This window comes from Bos indicus x Bos taurus, chromosome 6 (genome assembly GCF_003369695.1).
Source record: "Bos indicus x Bos taurus breed Angus x Brahman F1 hybrid chromosome 6, Bos_hybrid_MaternalHap_v2.0, whole genome shotgun sequence".
NCBI lineage: Eukaryota > Metazoa > Chordata > Mammalia > Artiodactyla > Bovidae > Bos > Bos indicus x Bos taurus.
The window spans coordinates 101,117,772-101,140,154 of record NC_040081.1 but is presented as its reverse complement, the minus strand read 5'-3'; the positions used below and the strand labels follow the sequence as shown (position 1 = coordinate 101,140,154).

The window sequence follows — 22,383 nt, the reverse complement described above, 5'->3', positions numbered from 1 at the left end:
CCTGGAGGTAAGCCCTGCAGTCTGTGTTTTATCGAGTCCCTCTGGTAATTCTGATGCAGGATACAGTGTGAGAACCACTGTTCTACACCCTACCTGCCAGTTACACCTTGCTTCGAGTTCTTTTGGACATACACCCAGACGTGAGATGCTGTATCACATAACAGTTCTGTGTTTAACTTTTTCGAGGAGCCGCCATGCTGTTTTTCATAACGACTATACAATTTACAGTCCCAGAAACGTAAATGAAAGTCCCAGCTTCTCTATTCTCAAAAACACGTGCTATTTTTTGTTCTCTTGATAGTGGTCAGTCTATTGGGTGCCAGATGATATCTCTATAACCCTAGCATTTAAATTTTTAATTTAATTCTGTCATTAAATGTTGGACTCTAGAACTAGACAGCCCTGGAGTTTCTTCAAATGCCTGTGTGTAATAACAATACTTTCAAATTTATGGATAAATGGGAACAAATGGAAGGGAGAGAGGGTGGATTAGTAAGAATTAATGTAGAATAAATGTAGTGTAGTGTGGCCAAAGGCATTTGGTCTTTAAAACAAGTTCATTTGAGGTTTCTGCTGTTTCCTCATATTATCCTTCTAAAGATGACTCTTGATTTTAAGAAGTATAGATATGGTGAAAGTGTTAGTAGCTCAGCTGTGTCTGACTCTTTGCAACCCAATGGACTGTAGCCCGCCAGGCTCCTTTGTCCGTGGAATTCTCCAGGCAAAAATACTGAAGTGGGTAGCTATTCCCTTCTCCAGGGGATTTTCCCAACCCCAGGATCCAACCCAGATCTCCTGTGTGTCCTGCATTGCAGGCAGATTCTTTACTGTCTGGTAGGAAGCACAATTCAGAGAAGGCAATGGCACCCCATTCCAGTACTCTTGCCTGGAAAATCCCATGGACGGAGGAGCCTGGTGGGCTGCAGTCCCTGGGGTCGCTAAGAATCAGACATGACTGAGTGACTTCACTTTCACTTTTCACTTTCATGCATTGGAGAAGGAAATGGCAACCCACTCCAGTGTTCTTGCCTGGAGAATCCCAGGGACAGGGGAGCCTGGTGGGCTGCCATCTATGGGATTGCACAGAGTCGGACATGACTGAAGCAACTTAGCAGTAGCAAGAAACACAATTACTGCTACTTACACTGTAAGTTAGTGAAAATAAACACTTAACCTAAGATCCCTTTAGTTCACCAGGGATATAGTTCAAATCCCTGGTGCATGTCCAATAATCTTGAAGAGAAAACAAAACAAGAATTTGATTCAGGTTCTAGTCCTAACAAAATGATTTCAAAAGAATTGCCAAATTAATCATGTGCCAAGCAAGCAGGAAGTAAACAATTACTCACTGAAGGGAAAACCAGAGAATCAAAAAGCTTCGTGTGACCTATATAATCTTGTCTAGTTATTTAAATAAATGGGCATGCTATCTGGAAAAGTAAAATTTTAGGGCAAATAAATGCAAAGTGTCGTGGTAAGGTAAACTTTTTTTCATATAACTGTATATGTAGTTTACAAAACAAGTTTCATTGAATGAAGGAAACATTTTCACAGGTCAAGATCTTACTAAGTATTCAATATTATTCATAAGCTAGGCTTTAAGTATCATATATTTTTAAAAAAATTTCATATACTATCAATAGCAAACATTTGTTGAGAACAAGTTAAAAATGGCATATCCTTAACTCAGGAAACTATGAAATGCTTTTACCGTCTTCTTTCTCAAGATGTCAGAGTACAGTTGGCAACTTTGTAGGAATGGAACAATGCCCATCACATCCCCAACACTTGATTCTGAACACCTAGCCTAATAATAGGGAGGCTTCAATCACTTTCCCAAACTCAGGATCTAACAGTTGTACCTAAGTACATGGGAGGTTTACTGTCTGGGTATTCTGGCATCGCAGGACAAACTGGGAAGGCCCTTGGCAAGTCAGAAAAGCACTAGTGCACCTATCCAGCACTTTTTCAATTGTGGATTTTAAATACCTTGCAGAAAGAATTCATAAACACTTGTGCAAAATTTTTTCTTAACTAGAGAAAACTTACTTATAATTCAGCAGCAGTTTTTAAAACGAAGACACTTGTGACTCTACTGCAGTGATTCTTACAGTTTTCCTTGGGTCACCAGACCCACCTGAGAGACTGATAACCCAGTTTGAAGGACACCCCTGCCCCTAAAGTGCTCAGACACACAACACTTAGTACATCATTTCATTGGTTTGTAGATATCCTGAAGCTCAGTTAAGATTCAGAAATCTCAAGGGTTAAATAATTTACACACACATCATGCCTATCTCTAATATTCCAATTAATCTCTATCTTTAAAAATCTTATTATTAAAGGAATCACAGAGTATACAGAATGAATGCACACTATTTAAATATACATAGCTATACATACGGAGAAGGCAATGGCACCCCACTCCAGTACTCTTGCCTGGAAAATCCCATGGATGGGGGAACCTGGTAGGCTGTAGTCCATGGGGTCGCTAAGAGTCGGACATGACTGAGCGACTTCACTTTCACTTTTCACTTTCATGCATTGGAGAAGGAAATGGCAACCCACTCCAGTGTTCTTGCCTGGAGAATCCCAGAGTCGGGGGAGCCTGGTGGGCTTCCGTCTATGGGGTCGCACAGAGTCGGACATGACTGAAGCGACTTAGCAGCAGCTATACATATGGTATCCAGTTTAATAAAACACTACCAGTATAAATGCCTTCATGATATAAAACTACCAACACTGTACATACTGGGTATTAAACAAAGTCCTTTGCAAACGCCTCCTTGCACATAATGGGAAATTTCTTAGGGTTAATGCCTTCAGCATTACCTCCACTTCATAGCTATGGTTTCTATTCACTGGTTGCTTTGCATGTACCTTCCCAAATTCTTAAGCAGCTCTCGGAATATAAAAGGTAGATAAAACTGGATTCTCTACCAATTCTCGTCAGTCTTATTTCAGATATATAACCAATGGCTCAAATCAAGATGTCTTCCTCACATTAGAAAATCTGTGTAACAGGCAGGCTTGGTTTTCTGTATCAGTGGTTCTGCATCTGCAGATTCAACCAACTGAGGATCGTGTAGTACTGGAGTATTTACTATTGAGAAGAATATTCACATGAGGGGGTCCATGCAGTTCAAATCAGAGTTGTTCAAGGGTCAACTACATGTCAAAATTTTAAATGCACATACTCTGATTTAACAATGTTACTACTAGGAAAGTATTAAGTTAGTTTTTGCACTTACATGCACTGATGTATGAGAAATGATATCCATAGCCAATTCTGAATTCTCCAAAGTTCCCTATCTATGTTATTACAGCTTGGGAATTCCCTGGTGCTCCAGTGGTTTGGACGCTGTGCCTTCCTTGCCAAGGGCCTTGGTTCGATCCCTAGTCAGGGAACTAAGATCTCACAAGCCACGTGATAAGCCGAAAATAAATAAAAATTATCACAGCTTGCTACACAAAATACACATATTTATTCCAAAATTTCTTTTCAGAGCCTTGACAATGAAATTAGATCTTCAAATATCAATGGCACTGCTATCCTCAGACTGGATATTCCTATCATAAACTTTTCCTTCTTCATTGCTTCATCAAATCAACTGTGAAACTCTTTCAGCTTTGCTTCTACTATAACCCCATCATCCCCACCTTTACATGCCCAAGGCCTTATACAATTTTTAGTTCTGTCCCTCAGATTATTAAAATGCCCCAGTTAGATTTCTACATAGTTTTTCATCTCGTTTATCCACTTTCATCAAACTTGGAGGTAACAAATCACATCACATCACTCTCTTAAAGATATATCCCAGAAGAAAGTTTTAAGTTTCTAGTATTCACTGTCTTCTTCATTCTGACCTGTCGTCTCCCTTTAACCACAGCCTTCCACGGAGGGGATGCTCCAGCCTAACCAATCTGACCAAACACTCCCCATCAGAGGGCACAATCTCCTACTCTCAGCACAGCACAGCACAGCAACCCTGAGTGGAATCCCCATTCCTACCTATTTTCAATTTTCTAAATTCTCAGTTCAGTCGCTCAGTCGTGTCCGACTCTTTGCGACTCCATGGACTGCAGCACTCCAGGCCTCCCTGTCCATCACCAACTCCTGGAGTTTACTCAAACTTGTGTCCGTTGAGTCGGTGATGCCATCCAGCCATCTCATCCTCTGTCGTCCCCTTCTCCTCCCACCTTCAATCTTTCCCAGCATCAGGCTCTTTTCAAATGAGTCAGTTCTTCACATCAGGTGGCCAAAGTACTGGAGTTTCAGCTTCAGCATCAGTCCTTCCAATGAATATTCAGGACTGATTTTCTTTAGGAGGGACTTCTAAATTCTAGTCACTATACGCCAACACAAATGCTGCCTTCTCTGCCGTACCGTTCTAAACAGAAAACTGCTCCTCTTCTAAACTCTATCCCTCTGTACATCATTTATTTGTATTTACCTTATTGGTCTATATACATTGATCAGGATCCACCTTCTAGTTATTTTTGTATCTTCCTCACAAGTACAGTGTTTTATACATAGCAGGCTTTTAATAAGTATTTTAAACCTTGAATTAATAAAGGCTCATATTTTTTTCATGTTTTTTTCTTAGACCTATACATTTTAATAAAATTACTTCGAATTCTTAAAATAAATATGAACTTCTGGGAATACACGGTCATTTTGTTTTTTAGTTGAAGCATACTGTAATAGCAGGGGGGTTTCCTGGTAGCTCAACTGGTAAAGAATTCGCCTGCAATGCAGGAGACCCTGGTTCAATTCCTGGGTCAGGAAGATCCCCTGGAGAAGGGAGAGATTGCCCACTCCAGTATTCTTGGGCTTCCCTGGTGGCTCAGCTGGTAAAGAATCCACCTGCAGCACAGGAGACCTGGGTTTGATCCCTTGGTTGGGAAGATCCCCTGGAGAAGAAGGCTACCCATTCCAGTATCCTGGTCTAGAGAATTCCATGGATTGTATAGTCCATGGGGTCACAAAGAGCCACGACTGAGCGGCTTTCACTTATACTATAATACTACACCATATGCTATAAGTTATAGGTGTACAACACAGTGATTCACAGATTTTCAAGGTATGCTCCACCTATAGTTACTATAAATATCTGGCTATATTCCCCATGCTGTACGGTATACCCTTACAACTCATTTTGTACCTAATAGTTTGTACTTCTCCCTCCTCTCCCCTTTTCTTATCCCTCCCCACTTCCCTCTCCACACTGGTAACCACTAGCTTGTTCTCTGTATCTGTGAGTCTGTTTCTTTTTTGTTTTATTCACTAGTTTGTTGTATTTTTTAGATTCCATATACTATAAGTAATTTCATGATTATTTAAAATTCAATGAGTGTTTTTCAGAGGGTTGATGTAGGGTAGTTCAGTGTCTATTTTTCAGACGCCCACCAAAATAAAATCAAGCCAAAAAAAAAAAAAAAAGACTTAATGTTACCTTTTCAACATCGGAGAGAGAAGTGAGTGACTGACTCTGAAGAACCTCTGGTGCAGTGAATGCACGAAGATCCTGATTGGAAATATTTTCATCTGTAAATGACACACTGCCGGATGGCAGCAGCAGCAGAGACCATGGAGAAATGATGAAGCCAAGAGCAGCAGGGTCAGCTATGCTTACTGCTTTGTAACCGCCCAGAATGAAAAGGAAAAAAAAAAGGTGTTTAAAATTAGGCAATTATAGATCACTTAAATGAATATCCAAGCATAGTCATAGATACATGCAGTTACATACACTAAAGCAACATGCTATAAAAAGAGACAAGGATCATTCATCTACTACTGTTAGCATTATCAACAACCATGGATCTGGATCTGGCTTAGTCTTTCAAACTTAGACTAGATGGCAGATCTAAGAAACTAGAGAACGTTCATTGCTAGTCATAAGACTGAACCTGGTTCAAATACTCCATCACAGTGATACAGAGATATGAATAAGAATCAATAGTCCTTACATGTTGGTGGTAGGGGAAGGGATCATGGATTCCTTTGAGGATTTGGTGAAAACTATAATCAAGAAACCCTTTCAAGGGAACTGTCCATAAATATAAAACCCCATAAGCAAAAGGTGTTCATGGATCTCCTTAGAGCCCATTTATGGATCCCAGGTTGAGTCCCTGATTTATAGTATTGAGCCCTGAAATGGACAGAAAATAATTCCCTTGATAATTCATCAGATTTAGAAGTAGTAAAGTTTCCAGCTAAAATGAAAATCTCTTTTTTGCATCAATATGTATATTTGTCTAGTTTCCATTTGTTCATCATTTCAGTAGAATTTCAGACAGCTTCCATGCTACCAAATGGAATCAATGAGGTTGTTAATTTTGTTTTGTTTAGATGTTTGTTTATATTTGCACCTAAGAATTCAGTTTAAGAGTAGTTTTTTAAAAATCCTTAGATTTTAATTTTAGCAGACCTCCTCTAAAAGTAAAACTATATACATTAGGCTCAATAAAACACACTTATTAGAGGGAATTTTATTTTGACCTCACATTTCAAAAGGAAATTAATCTAGGTTTTAAGGTAACAGCTAAATGAAACTGAGTTACAGACTCAAGATACCTCTACAGGAAAGTCAGAAAAGGCCTCTGACAAACAGTGACACTATTGTTTGATCTGAATGGGTTATATTCTATCTAACTCAAGTCATAAGAAACTGACAGAAGTCTGTGGAATAGTTTATCAAATATACAGTAAGTATACTTTCCTAAAACCAACTTCTATTAGAAGAGAATCATTGATCTTTTTTGACTTTTAAACCTCTACCTGTGGTCAAGATTCTAATCATCAGAATTTGACTTACGTTGATAAAAAAGCAAACTTTAAAAAAAAAAAAAGTAAACTTTATTTCTCCTTTGAAGGTTAAAAAGGCAACTACACACTCTCCTGCATTCTTATGAATTTGAAACATGTCTTTAATAATTGCGTCAAGGAAGAGAAAAGTGTTTGAATGCATCTTTATTCACTCAGTGTACCTTGTGTTGCCCTGAAGCCCAGTTACAGATCACTGGTCTTCATATTCCAACTCAATCACACATCAGGTTGCTAAGAACAAGACTCTCAATTCTCATGGCAAAATAAGTTTCAATGAATCATCATAGCTGTTAAGCCTAGGTATACTGTTGCTTCTCAGCCACTTTACACATTTTCTTGTTAAAGCTTCTTCTTGGGTATCTATCTCATGCACAAATACCACAAAATTCAGCCAGAGAACTCAAACCAGGTAGAACAATATTTTCTTTACCAAACGTTGCTATTCATAATATTGAGACTTCATGTGTGTCACAGACATAATAAAACAGTCTATGATCAATTCTTTTCAAATTAGCAACTAACGGCCATTCCCTTTTCCGGGGGATCTTCCTGATCCAGGGATCGAACCTGGGTCTCCCACATTGCAAGCTGATTCTTTACCAGGGAAGCCACCAGGAAAGCCCAAATGGGGCAAACACTACAACAATCCCGAAGGCAATGCACTGATACCTGGTGTAAGATGACGATGGCCTGGAACCACAGTGGTAGTGAGAACCTGTTAGAACGTGAGTGTATTTCAGAGACACTTACAGCAAGAATTTCTTGACAGACTGGATGTGGAGTGAGAAAAAGGAGAATCAGAATGACTCCAAGGTTTTGGTCTCAGTAACAGGAAGGATGGTGTGTCATCAACTGAGAGTAAAGAGACTATAGGAGTAGCATAGGTTGCTGAGGCAGGGCTGGGAGATTCAACTTTACTTTGGGACCTATTAAGTTGAAGATATCTGTTACATATTCAAATGGAGGTGTCAAGTACGCAGTTGGATCTCAAGTCTAGGAGAAAGATCTGAACTGGAGATATATTTTGGGAGTCATTGCCCTAAGAGATGGTATTGAAAACCCTGTAACTGGATGAGAGGAACAAAAAGTTAGTTTTAAGATCGAAAAGAAATTAAGAACAAGGATTGTGGTTGGGCTGCTCCAACATTAAGACCAGCTGCTCCTTCTCAGTCTTTCCTTCCAGCTTGCTGTTCTCTTCTGGGGCATCCACACCAAGTATGGCATCACAATCTCTCTCTTACAATTCTTTTGTGCATCAGTGTCAAGCTCCACTTCACCATTTTAATTTTTTATTTAATAGTCTTTCTATCAAGGGGCCCAGCATCCAATCCCGAACCTAAGAAAGGGAGTTGAACAAATTCCAACTCTCATGCCAGTTCCCGTTAGCCTTATCTGGGGACAGAATTATGATTTCTGGTATACTTATTGCCATTTGAATTTATAAATTATCAGGGATCACAGCTAATACAGAAGGAGGAGTGCCATCCTAAAGTCTAAATGCTCTGTCCTGTCCCGCCATTCTTGGCATTGGTATCCATTCAGACCTCTGGTGGCTCAGTGGTAAAAGAATCTACCTACAATGTAGGAGACTGCCTGCACTGCAAGAGACGTGGGTTTGATCCCTGGGTCAGGAGGACCGCCTGGAGGAGGGCGTGGCAACCCACTCCAGTTCTTGCCTGGGAAATTTCATGTGGAGACAAGACTAGCGGGTCACAGTCCATAGGACTGAAAGAGTTTGACATGACTTAGAGACTAAACCTCCACCACACTCTTCCTCCCTGTCCCAGGCAACAGACTGATTCTACCCTCTTCTTTACAGGGTGGCACACAACAGAAACGGCTGCAGGTAAAAGTTATCTACAATTGCTTATAGCTTTGAAATTAACAGGTTTGTTTATTCACTTATCAGCACAATGAAGGTCAAAAAAAACTACACTGACAAGAAATGTATCTTTCAATTTTTGCTTTAAACAATAAATTTTTGTTAGTTTTTACTGAACATCTAAAATATACCATTATTTTAAGTAGTTTATATATCTAAATGGCTCAGAAGGTAAAGTGTCTGCCTGCAGTGTAGGAGACTCGGGTTCGCTCCCTGGGTTGCGAAGATCCCCTGGAGAAAGAAATGCCAACCCACTCCAGTGGGTTCTCCAGTGGAATCCAGTGGAATCTCCAGATTCTTGCTTGGAGAATCCCATGGATGGAGGAGCCTGGTAGGCTACAGTCCACGGGATCACAAAGAGTCGGACATGACTGAGCAACTTCACTTTCACTTTTTATATCTAAACATAATATTCGCAAAACGTCAAGTCATTTGCTCATAGTCGTTGTTTAGTCACTAAGTTGTGTCCGACACTGCGATCCCATAGACTGCAGCACGCCAGGCTCCTCTGTCCTCCACCATCTTCCGGAGTTTGCTCGAATTCACGTCCATTGCTGACAGAGTCCATAGTGTTAATGGAAACATAAAATGTATTAAAAAAATAAAAATAAGATTGTAAGTATAAGGTATCTAGAAGGGAGAAAAGAATATAAAAGAGGATTTAGAGGAAATTACTTCAGTAACAATGAAGAGAGAATTAATTTTTTTTTGTATGTGCCTTTAAAATGAGTACGATTTGACCTTGGCTAAGGGGGAGATTCCAAAAAGAGGCAGCCAAGGCAAAAGCATGTGGTCAGGAAATTATTAAATTTGTACAAGGAACAGCAAGAACCTGGAGCAGAGGAATGGTAGAGAACAGTGAGAGACACAATTACCAAGGTGGGTCATAGTTTTACTTGTTAAAAAACACACATACAAAGAAATGACACAAATATTATCACTGCTCTCAAGTGCAGCTTTTAAATGTCTGGTAATAAAGTTGAAGCAGCTGTGACAACAAACTACACTGTTGTCAAATTCCCAAAACACACACAACATTTAAGCACCACGTTCTTTAGAAAACAGACCACAAAATATATTTTTTAATAATTTAAAGGGTTATGCAAACCTTCGTGTGAGGAAACTTAGAGTCCTGGCTGAAATCTGTCTAATTCACCCTCCTTGTCTAACTAACAGAGAAAGAATTTAAGGCAAATGTATTCAAAATCCCTCAAAGAATGCTAACAAAAGAAGATTTAAAAACAGGATTCCAGAAGCTTGTAATTTAGTGTTCCCTAATGTTTTAGTTGTGTGATGACTGTCCTCAAGAATGCTGTTGTTATGAAAGAGTAAACCTGACGTGAACCGATTTCAGTGCTCAAACGATTCTATTTAAAGGCTTTCACCAACATTCCACAGAAAAAGCTGCTTACTCAAAATATTATGCAGTTAGAGGCAAACTTAGAAATAAGCAGAAATCTGATATGCAAAGAAACATCTTAGCACTTCTTTCTGATGTGCCTTTAATCTAAGACATATCTACATATTTTCCCTGCACTGAGGGATCTTCTCATTTCCTTTAGATTGTCCACTTCATTTCATTTTTTGGCCCTCCAATTACAGTATAAAATTAGAGAAATGATCGTAACTGGGTAACAAACATGATAAGGCAAAAGAACTCAAAGTATCAGGAAATCATCTAAAAACTCAGAACAACAATGAAACCATTTTGACCTGAAAAATCCTTTGGTCTATTTAAGCACATATTATGAGCTTTCCCGGTTGCTCAGCAGTAAAGAAGTCCTCTGCCAATGCAGGGGACACAAGAGATGCAGGTATGATCCTTGGCTCTGGAAGATCCAATGGCAACCCGTCCCAGTATTCTTGCCTGAAAAATTCCATGGACAGAGGAACTTGGCAGGCGACAGTCCATGGGGTCACAGAGTCAGACATGACTGAGCAACTGAGCACACACACACATGTTCTATTACAGTACTTGACAAAAATCTATGCAGAGTCCACTGTTTCAAACTCTGAAGGATCTGATGTAGTCATTCTATCACACAGAATTCACTCATAAACTCAGCTCACATGTGCATTAAAAAAAGACACACAGTGTTAAGTCAATGATCTGGTGTAACAATGCACAAACAGAAAAATACACAGTTTAGAATAAATCCCCTATATTTTAGGACTTTCCTGGTGGCTCAGACAGAAGCGTCTGCCTACGACGTGGGAGACCCAGGTTCAATCCCTGAGTCGGGAAGATCTCCTGGAGAAGGAAATGGTAACCCACTCCAGTATTCTTGCCTGGAAAATCCTATAGATGGAGAAGCCTGGTAGGCTACAGTCCATGGGGACGCAAAGAGTCGGACACGACTTAGCAACTTCACTTTCACTAGTAGTAAAGCTTTGTGATTAAATCATTTAAGATTCACTGGAACCAAAAAAAAAAAAAAAAAAAGGACAGGGGAGAGGATTCAAATAAATAAAATTAGGTATGAAAAAGAAGTTGCAACTGATACCACAGAAATACAAAGGATCATAAACAACTAGTCCAATAAAGTGGACCAAAAAGAAATGAACAAATTCTTAGAGAGACACAACTTTCTAAGACTGAACCAGCAAGAAACAGAAAATGAACAGACCAGTAACAAGTACTGAAATTGAAACAGTAATGAGAAAACTTCCAAAAAGCAAAAGTCCAGGACAAGAGGACATCACAGGCAAATTCTATTAAACATTTCAAGAAGAGTTAACATCTATACTTCTGAAACTCTTCCAAAAAACTGCAGAGGAAGACTCCCAAGCTCATTCTATGAGCCCACCATCACCCTGTTACCTAAATCAGAAAAAGATACCACCAAAAAAGAAAACTACAGGCCAGTATCACTGATGAACACAGATGCAAAAATACTCAACAAAATACTGGCAAACCAAATCCAACAACATGTTAAAAAAATTGTACACCATGATCAAATACAATTAACTGCAGGTATGCAAAGAGTCTTCAATATCTGTGAATCAATCAGTGTAATACATTAACAAACCGAAGAATAAAAAACCATATGATCATCTCAACAGATACAGAAAGTTTTTAACAAAATTCAATACCCATTTAAGATAAAATCTCTCCAGAAAGTGGGAATAGAGGAAACTTAAGTGGAGTGGAGTCGTTCAGTCTTGTCCGATTCTTTGCGACCCCATGGACTGTAGCCTACCAGGCTCCTCTGTCCATGGGATTTTCCAGGCAATAGTACTGGAATGGGCTGCCATTTCCTTCTCCAGGGGATCTTCCTGACCCAGGTATCGAACCCGGGTCTCCCGCATTGTAGACAGACGCTTTACCATCTGAGCCACCAGGGAAGAGGAAACATATCTCAACATAATTGGAGAAGGAAATGGCAACCCACTCCAGTATTCTTGCCTGGAGAATCCCATGGACAGAGGAGCCTGGCAGGCTATGGTCCATAGAATCACAAAGAGTTGGACACAACTGAAGTGACTTTGCATGCACGAACCTCAACATAATAAAGGCCACATATGACAAACCCACAGCTAACATCATTCTCAACAGTGAAAAGCTGTTGAGAAATCTTCCTTTAAGATTAGGAACACGGCAAGGATGTCCATTGTCATCACTTTTATTCAATATGGTTTTGGACGTCCTAGCCACAGCAATCAAACAAGAAAAAGAAATAAAAGGAATCCAAATTGGAAAAGAAGTAAAACTGTTATTGTTTGCAGATGACATGATATTATACATAGAAAAACCTAAACATAGTTCCAGGAAACTATCAGAGCTCATCAATGAATTCAACAACATTTCAGGATACAAAATACACACAAATCTCTCATATTCTTATATACTAACATCAGAAGATAAGAAAAAGAAATTAAAGACATAATCCCATTTACCACTGCATCAAAAAGAATAAAATACCTAGGAATAAACCCTCCCTAAAGAGACAAAAGACTTCTACTCTAAAAACTATAAGGTGCTGATGAAAGAATTGGAGACAACACAGATGGAAGAATATACCTTGTTCTTGGATTGGAAGAATCAATATTGTCAAAATGGTTATAGTATCCACGGCAATCTACAGATTCAATGTAATCCCCATCAAATGACCAATGACACAATGAGAACAAAAAATTCACATAATGAGAACAAAAAATCCTAAAATTTATATGGAAACATATAAGATCCCAAAGAGCCAAAGCAACCCTGAGAAACAAAAACAGAGCTGGAGGAATCAGACTCCCTGACTTAAGACTACATGACAAAGCTACAGCAATGCAAACATTATGGTAGTGGCACATAAAAGTGCAGATCAATGAAACAGAATAGAAAGCCCAGAAATAAACTCATGCATCTATGGTCAATTAACCTATAACAAAGGAGGCAAAAGTACACAATAGAGAAAAAACAGTCTATTCAATAAGTGGGTAATTACATGAAAAAGAACGAAATCAGAACACTCTCTAACACCACGCACACAAAAATAAACTTAAAATGGATCAAAGACCTCAATGTAAGGCTGGATACTGTGAAACTGTAAGAGGAAAACAGGCAGAACACTCTTTGACATAAATTGCAGCAATATCTTTTTTGAGCCACTTCCTAAAGTGATGGGAAAAAAAACAAAAATAAGCACATGGGATCTAATTAAACTTAAAAGATTCTGCACATCAAATGAAACCATAAACAAAACAAAAAGACAGGCAACCCTCAGAACGGGAGAAAATATTTGCAAACGAAGCAATAGACAAGTGATTAATTTACAAAATATACAAACAGCCCATGCAGTTCTAGGTCAAAAAAAAAAACAAGCAACCAATCAAAAAATGCGTGGAAGGCCTAAAATAGACATTTCTCCAAAGACAACATTCAGATGGCCAACAAAATACATGAAAAGATGCTTAACATCACTAGTTATTACAGAAATGAAAATCGAAACTGCAATGAGATTATCACCTCACACCAGTCAGAATGGTCATCGTAAAAATCCTACAAACAATAAATGCTGGAGAGGATGTAGAGAAAAGGGATCCCTCCTGCAATGTTGGAAGGAATGGAAATTGGCAGAGCCACTGTGGAGAACAATATGGAAATTCCTTTAAAAACTAAGAATACAGTTACTATCAGTTCAGTTCGGTTGCTCAGTCATGTCTGACTCTTTGCGACCCCATGGACTGCAGCACTCCAGGCCTCCCTGTCCATCACCAACTCCCGGAGTTTACTCAAACTCATGTCCATTGAGTCAGTGATGCCATTCAACCATTTCATCCTCTGTCGTCCCCTTCTCCTTCTACCTTCAATCTTTCCCACCATCAGGGTCTTTTCAATGAATCAGCTCTTTGCATCTGGTGGCCAAAGTATTGGAGTTTCACCATATGACCCAGCAACTTCATTTCTGGGCATATATCCAGAGAAAACTGTAATTTGAAAGGATGTATAGACCCTGATGCTCACTGCAGCACTATTTACAATAGCCAGGGCATGGAAGCAATCTAAATGTCCATCAACAGAGAAATGGATAAAGAAGATGTAGTACATATATACAGTGGAAAATTACTTGGCCATAAAAAAGAATGAAATAATGCCATTTGCAGCAGTAAGAATGAACCCAGAGATTGCCACACTAAGTGAAGTAAGTCAGATAGAGAAGGACAATATCTCATATGATATCATTCATATGTGGAATCTAATTTGTTTAAAGAAGAAACAGAAACAGAGATATCAAAAATAAACTTATGGTCACCAAAGGGGACACACGGGTGGGGGAGGGATAAATCAGAAGCCTGGGATGAACACACAAACATTCTACTATATAAAAGACAGATAGTACAAGAATCTACTCTATAGCACAGGAAAAGTGAAAGTGAAAGTTGCTCAGTTATATCTGACTCTTTGTGACCCCATGGACTACACAGTCCATGGAATTCTCCAGGCCAGAATACTGAGCTCTATTCAATATTCTGAGATACCTATATGAGGAAAGAATCTTAAAAAGACAATGAATATATGTATATGTGTAACCAAAATACTCTGCTGTACACCAAAAACCAACATAACACTAAATTAACTATATTCCAATAAAAAAAAAAGATTTATATATATGTATATATAAAATCACTTTTGTGATTACTTTGGCCACCTGATGTGGAGTTGACTCATTGGAAAATACCTTGATGCTGGGAAAGACTGAGGGCAAAAGGAGAAGGAGGGGCAGAAGATGAGATGGTTGGATGGCATTACCGACTCTATGGACATGGATTTGAACAAATTCCTGGAGATAGTGGAAGACTGAGGAGCCTGGTGTGCTGCAGTCCATGGGGTCACAAAGAGTTGGACGCAACTTAGTGAATGAACAACAACACATATACACATATATATAAGATATACATATAATCTATATTAGTAAAACTAAATTGGTTATGATTATTAAAAGCAATAGGGCTTAAATGAACAATATGAATAGAAGGCAGCAAGTATCAAAGGATTTGTCCTCCTTTTCAGCAAATCTCCTTGGCCACCTGATCAGCATTAAGGAAACAGCTGCAGAAACATTTTTCTACTGCATTCTTATCATATTCTGAAGAAATTGCCCACATTGTTTCTTTAACATACTAACTTTTCCCTCTCATTTTTCTTCAGCATTCACCTTTCTCACCAATCTTTTTTATCCTCACTAATAAAAACTGCACACCTCAAAATTATATGCCAAAATACTGAACATAATGCTTTTGCAACTCTGTTTCACACACTTCTTCTAGAATATAAGAGGCCTAAGAACAGGAAATATGAATTTCCAAAAAAATCAAGTATAACATTATGATAAGGAAACTGCAATACTTAATATGAATTTGTTTACAATGCTAACTCTAGACCACTAGTCTTAAAAACATCCTTCTGCCCTGCTCTCGGACAACAACTTAACAATTTACATTTTGCAGATCACAAAAATAAATATTATTTTGACAATTATAAAGAAAAGTTTTCTTTCAACTTTTGAACATCAAGAACTCTAACTCTGCATCTTCTTTTTATTCTCCAATCTTTACTACTTGCAGTTACATTTTCAAGTGTGAGGAAAGGAAGTGTCAGCTTTTTTGACAAATATTCACAAAGTCTCTGATTTTGATGGCTTTGGGGTAACCGAGAAAGCACAGAGGCCTTCTCTCTCCTAATACACAGGATTTTTGTGTGAATTCTGGAGACTGGGCACAGGATTCTACACAGTACTTTCCAAAAGCTTCCTGGGGATTCAGATGGGCACATCAATCTACCCAACAGACAAATAAGAACCAATGCCCTTATTAGAGTCAATAAAATGGTATCATAGCTCAAGTAAGTTGCAACTTGACCTTGCACATGGCTCCATTTCTATGTCAATTAACTATTACTAAGGATATCATGAGATAGAATATGTATGACTTTATATCCTTCCTTAATGCTCAAATTTCTTTTTAACTTATAAAGCCACAAATGAGGCATTTAATAAGAGATATGGTAAGCCAGAAAGTTTTACAAGTAACTATTTTTATCAAATTATAATAAAGTCACTTTGATTTAGAAAGGCAGAATGACTATCAGAAATAATTTTAGACTAGAAGTGAGACTTAAATAGCTCTTCTCTATTTATACGGAGGAAGCTGAATAAATGGCACGGAACTGAGGATGTCATTGACTGAGAACTTAGAAATAAATTGCCTTATGCAGCTAATAAAATTATCTTTGACTTTTTTCTATCTTGTTCCCAAAGGAAAGCATACTACAAATGAACTTCCGATGCACTTTGCTTCTTTTCTGATACTTGCTTACAGCCAGTGAATATCTACGTTGTATCTGTTCAAGCCTTGGGGTGAGCCACTTTGATCTCTTCTACCCTGTCTGAAATGTCAATGTGGTATTAAGCACACAACCAGTACATGGAAAAGATCCTGGGATTAATACCAATTTTTATTTCCCCAAGGAGAGTTTAAACTTTGAGAGCAAAACTGTTTCTTATGTCTATGTTATTTTAGGCTGTAGACTTCCAAGAGACACATTTGCTTGAAGGTGGTTTCTTTCTTAAAACGCACAAGTCATATCTTATTTGAATATTCCATTCAACAGTTGTAAAAATGTTAATCCTCAATGGGAAAATCTATTTAAAAACTTGACTTTTATTGTGAGTTTAACAATTTTGTCTATGCAATCTTGGAACTAAGTGCTAAGCTGCTTAAAGGCACTGGTGTTTGTGCAGCCACCTAAAAACTTCACGACAGCCTTTGTCGATCACACAACTGCTGCACTGTGTTTTGCCAGACAAAATAAACTATAACTGAAGAAATCAGCAAATAGACGTAAGTTATATAGTAAAGGCCCTTTACCCAGCAGATGTTTGGGGTTTCCAGCCGATACAAAGTTTCAGGTTAAAGATCCTCCACCCCTGCTACTTGCATAAAGCCAGGAGAGAAAAAGAACACAAAATTTAAAAAAGAGGAACTCAGCAACTTCTCTTTAGGTTTCAAGGACTTGGAATTTATACAAAGACTGAAAAACCAATAATTCCAAGGGTGACTGTCATTTTTTTTTTTTGAACTAGATGAAAAGGTCAATGAAGATTACTGTAGATTTTCAGTCTGCAGCGGAAGGAAATATATAGTGTTCCAGAGACGAACTGGCTTTATGGTGACATGATTCCATATAAGCATGATCTGTAGCTACTTATATTTTATGATCACTATGCTATTCTCTGTGGCTCTTTAGATGATCACCCTCCTATTTGAAAGAAATTTTCCTTCTCGAAGGGAAAAGGAGGGAGGAGGCTTATTTAAATGGTAAATATCTACTTTTTGAAAATAAATATTAGAATTTCTTATAAAAATGTTAATCATGACTGGTACACATCACCCCAACACAGAAAAATCTTTACTTGTCACTAAATGATACAAGCATAAAGCCCCCTAATTTCTATATTTGACAAAAGAAATGTGAGAATTGTAAAATGTTTTCCTTAAAAAGCTTAGTACATAATGTGGAAAAATCTGTCAAAATGTTGAGTGAAAGAAGTCAGACACAAGAGAGTCCACACTGCACGATTCTATTTATAGGATGCTTAAAATTACATTTTTAAAAACTTATTTATGTCATAATCATGATTACTATTCGTAACCAAGAATTGATTAAGAGGAAGCAGGATAGAAACCTTCTGGGGTGCTAGAAACAATCGAGGCTGTGGTTATACAACTATGTACATTTATAAAATTCATTAGACAGTACAATTAAGAATAATGCTGCCAACTATACCTGACTTAAAAAATTGTTGTATTAAATTAAAAAAAAACATATAGTAAATATATATTTGTCAGCAAAGAAGGGGCTAGAGAGCATGACCTGTGGCTGATTTCATCTCTAAATATATGATTCTTTAAGTTTATAAAATGGCCTGTTTTTCACATCTAGAGCCAAAAGAATTTCAAATCAAAACATAGTGTATTGACAATAGTTGTGGAGGAGGGATGCTTTACTACGAGGGCCTTATACACTTGTTAACCCACATTATTCATTTTAAGAGTGCTAGGTACTAAATTAATTTCAGGTTTTATAGTTTGTTTCCAGGGAACATACGGGGTAATTGTATCTGGTTCAAACACATTTAACTTGAAGAACCTGTTCACTCTGGCTTTATGAAGGCAGGACAAGACATAGCATGTCAAAGACAACTAGTAAACCCTGTTAATCAAGAAAATTATGATTGTAAATAATTAGGAATGTAATATAGACAGACAAGTTAGGCTTTGGTCTTTTAAAAGCTGCAGAGACTATATAAAGATTTACTCAAAAGCTTTTAATCCACAAAACTTTCCATATTTCTTATAAAGGCTTAAAGAAACAAACCAACCAGTAAGCCAATTTGAAGCTCAGTACTTTGTCTCCCTTTTCATGCATTGAGTTACTTACTCTCCTTTGATTCCACCAGGTTGGAAGTTCCACATTTTCTCTATTTTTGTTTTGTGATTACCATTACAAACTTTAAGGTCAAGAAACCAATCATTCTCATAAATAGAATCAAACCTGTAACTTGTTTTATTCCTACCATCTATCCAAGTCTAAGTCCTACTATTTTATTTATAGTGTTAAATTTGACATCATTATGGATGTTTCATATAGCCAATGTTTATTTAGATTTATTATCAAGCTGACTAATTTGCTTTCATTCCTTCTTGAAGCTTTCTTTTTCCTTCTGAATTAAATTTCTTACATCCTGAAATACATCTTTTAGCAATTTGCTCAGTGAGGGTTTGTTGATGGTAAATATACTTGAGTTTTTGTCTGAAAATGTGGACAAAAAAGAGAGACATTTTTCTGTTTAAAAAATTTTTTTATTTATTTGGCTGCGTTGGGTCTTAGCTATAGCACAAGGGCTCAGTAGTCGTGGCATGTGGACTCACGCCACATGAGTTCCCCGACCTGACTCTCAACCACTGGACCACTAGGGAAGTCCCTTTTCCTGAACCTCAGTTTAGAAGGACATTAAATTCTAACTGCATATTTTAGTAGCCACTAGCCACAGGGTCGCAGAGAGTAGTACACGACCGAGCAACTGAAGTGAACTGATAGCCACATATCACTGCTGTTGTTGTTCAGTCACTACGTCATCTTCAACTCTTTTGCAACCCCATGGACTGTAGCCCATCAGGTTCTTCTGTCCATGGAATTTCCCACACAAGAATACCAGGGTGGGTAGCCACTGCCTTCTCCAGGGGATCTTCCTAACACAGGGATCAAACCTGGGTCTCTTAGGGGGCTCAATGGAAGTCCTGCTGGCTCATTGGTAAAGAATCCACCCACTATGCAGGAGAGGTGGATTTGAACTCTGGGTTGGGAATATCCCCTAGAGGAGGAAACAATTTCATCATTCTTGCTGGAAAAATCCCATAGACAGAGAAACCTGGTGGGCTACAGTCCATAGGGTTGCAAAGAGTCAGACATGAGTGAGCAACTGAGCATGCAGGCACAGCTATAGATGGCTTTTAAGAACTTAAATGTGGCTAACATAACTGAGGGATTAAATTTCAAATTTAGAGTATTTTTATTTTATCTATTTTTTACTGAAATATAGTTGATTTACAATGGTATGTTAGTTTTGGGGGTATAACAAAGTGATTCATTATTATATATATATATGTATACATTCTTTTCCATTATGGTTTATTACAAGATATTGAATATAGTTCCCTGTGCTACACAGTAAGACCTTGTTGTGTATCCATTCTATATACAACAGTTTGCATCTGCTAGTCCCAAACTCCCCATCTAACCCCTCCACCACCCTCCTCCTCTTTGGCAACGACAAGTCTGTTCTCTATGTCTGTGGATCTGTTTCTGTTTCATAGACAAGTCTGTGTCATATTTTAGGCTCCATATATAAGTGATATCATATGGTATGTTCAGGAGGCGAATGAACTGAATGTCTTTTTTGGAGAAATGTCTATTTAGGTTGGCCATTTTTTAATTAGGTTGTATAAGCTGTTTGTATATTTTGGAAATTAAGCTCTTGTCAGTCACATCATTTGCAAATATTTTCTCTCAGTCCAAAGGTTGTCTTTTTACTTTTATTTATTACTTTCCTTGTTTTGCAAAAGCTTATGAGTATTTGATTAGGTCCCTTTTGCTTATTTTTGCTTTTATTTATTACACACTAAAGAATCAAAGCCATATGTTTCAATAGATGCAGAAAAAAATTTTGATTCTTAGAAGTATAAAAGTTCTAGAAGAAAGCATGTTGTTGTTTAATTGCTAAGTTGTGTCTGACTCTATTGTGACCCCATGGACTGCAGCCCTCCAGGCTCCTCTGTCCATGGGATTTCCCAGGCTATACCTGGAGGGGGTTGCCATTTCCTTCCTCAAGGGATCTTCCCGACCCAGGGATCAAACCCGAGCCTCCTGCATTGGCAGATGAGTTATTTACCACTGAGCCACCAGGGAAGCCCATAGGAGACAGTAACTGACTCTGAGTTGGACAAACATTTCTTAGATATGACACCGAATGGATGATGCATAAAAGAAAAAAGGATAAAGTCACCTTTATCAGAATTTGTAAGTGCAAGCTAAAACTTTCAACACAGCAATAATTTCATTTCTAAAGATTATCCAGAATTCATGTGAGAACAGCATTTTAAAAAAAAATTATCCAGAACTTAATTATCATTAGCCCCTGCATGAGTTCATCCGTGATGTAAAAGCTAAAATCTTAATTATGTATACATTTTCAGATATAAGCTTTCCCAATCAGTTAATAAGATGAACTGAGAAATATATATATAATTAGAACTCATGATACAAGTGGACCTCTGATTATGAAATTCCTCCAGAACTTTTATTTCAATGGCCACATTTAATTTCCTAATTAAAGAAATTAGTGAGGCAAAAAGGTAAAATTCAGCTATCTTATTATTTACAAATGATATCTAAGTTACAATACAAATTATTTGAAAATTAAGGAAGGATTAAGAAACATACTAGGTAAATGGCAAGGAAACACAGGTGACAATATTAAGAGCAGAGGAACAGGATTTTAGGCGATGAGTAGTAAAAACGGGAGGGGGGAAGCTTATTTTACAGTGAAAAAAGATCCAGCCCATTTAAATTAGTCATTAGCCATTATATGTATCATAAAATAGCACAAAAACATGAAGTAAGAAGACAGACAAAAACATCCTTATAGTGAAAAGTTTAAACTTTCCCTAAGAATTTGACAGAGCAAGAATGCCATGCAATAAGGATATAGGAAAAAATTTTAAAGCACAAACATCTAACAAGCTTAAGTTATACCTTATAAATAGAAAAAACACATTCTTTTCAAATTCCCACAAAATATCCTACAGGATATTACAAAAATAGACCATGTGGCAAGGCTGTGACAAAAATCTCAAAAAACTCTAAAAAGTAATCACACTGATCTTGTTTTAATATTCACAAGACAGTGACACTAAGGAACTTCTTACAAGAGAACCACTTGTCATCATCACCATCATCAAGATGCTTGGAATCACATCTGAATATGATATCTCTCAACAAGGTCATGCTTAGATATCATTATTCTATAAATATTTACCATAACAATTTTGTTTTTAAAAAGGACTCAAATTACTAGGAGTCTTAAAAACATGAAGAAATAATTTTCTTGACCTTCTGTTCAGTAATCCCCCAGTAGAAATGCTTATTTTCAGCCTTTATTTATACTAATAGGAATGTCAATTTGCACTGAAAAAGACACAGTAGCAACATACAAGTTCAAGAAAATAAAGGAAAAAAAAATCCATAAGAACTGAGAGATCATATACCAGACACAAAAGGACAAAGAAAATCTGGAGGGGAAAACACATTATAAAAAAACAAATTTCTTGGAGTCCATTGTATTTTACCTGCTTTGTTCCCCATAACGTTCCCAGTATTATTCATAAATGTGTCTACCAAGACAAACACCATTCATCCACAAAATAAGCAAAGAAAATAGTTATTTTTATTTCAGTTTGTTAAAACAGTTAGGAGAAGAACTTGTGGCAAAAAGACACTACTAAAAAGAAAAAAAAAAAAAAAGAGTGTGCTATCAAATAAAAGGAATGAAAAACCAGAGATTTCAGATGTGCTGTGTTCAGTCGCTCAGCCGTATCCAACTCTTTGAGACCTCATGGACTG

At 37.6% G+C, this 22,383-nt stretch overlaps 1 protein-coding gene across 9 annotated transcripts in view; it reads right to left on the bottom strand.

The window, feature by feature from the left end:
• PTPN13 (protein tyrosine phosphatase, non-receptor type 13) overlaps nt 1–22,383 on the bottom strand; it is a 222,664-nt gene that overhangs the window by 142,606 nt on the left and 57,675 nt on the right. For 6 of the 9 annotated variants that reach the window (XM_027544958.1, XM_027544962.1, XM_027544960.1 and 3 more), the window contains exon 3: nt 5,457–5,638. In XM_027544958.1, the coding sequence (XP_027400759.1) occupies nt 5,457–5,638 (182 nt within the window). The remainder of the gene's footprint in view (nt 1–5,456; nt 5,639–22,383) is intronic. The other 3 variants (XM_027544959.1, XM_027544961.1, XM_027544967.1) reach the window with 1 other exon arrangement.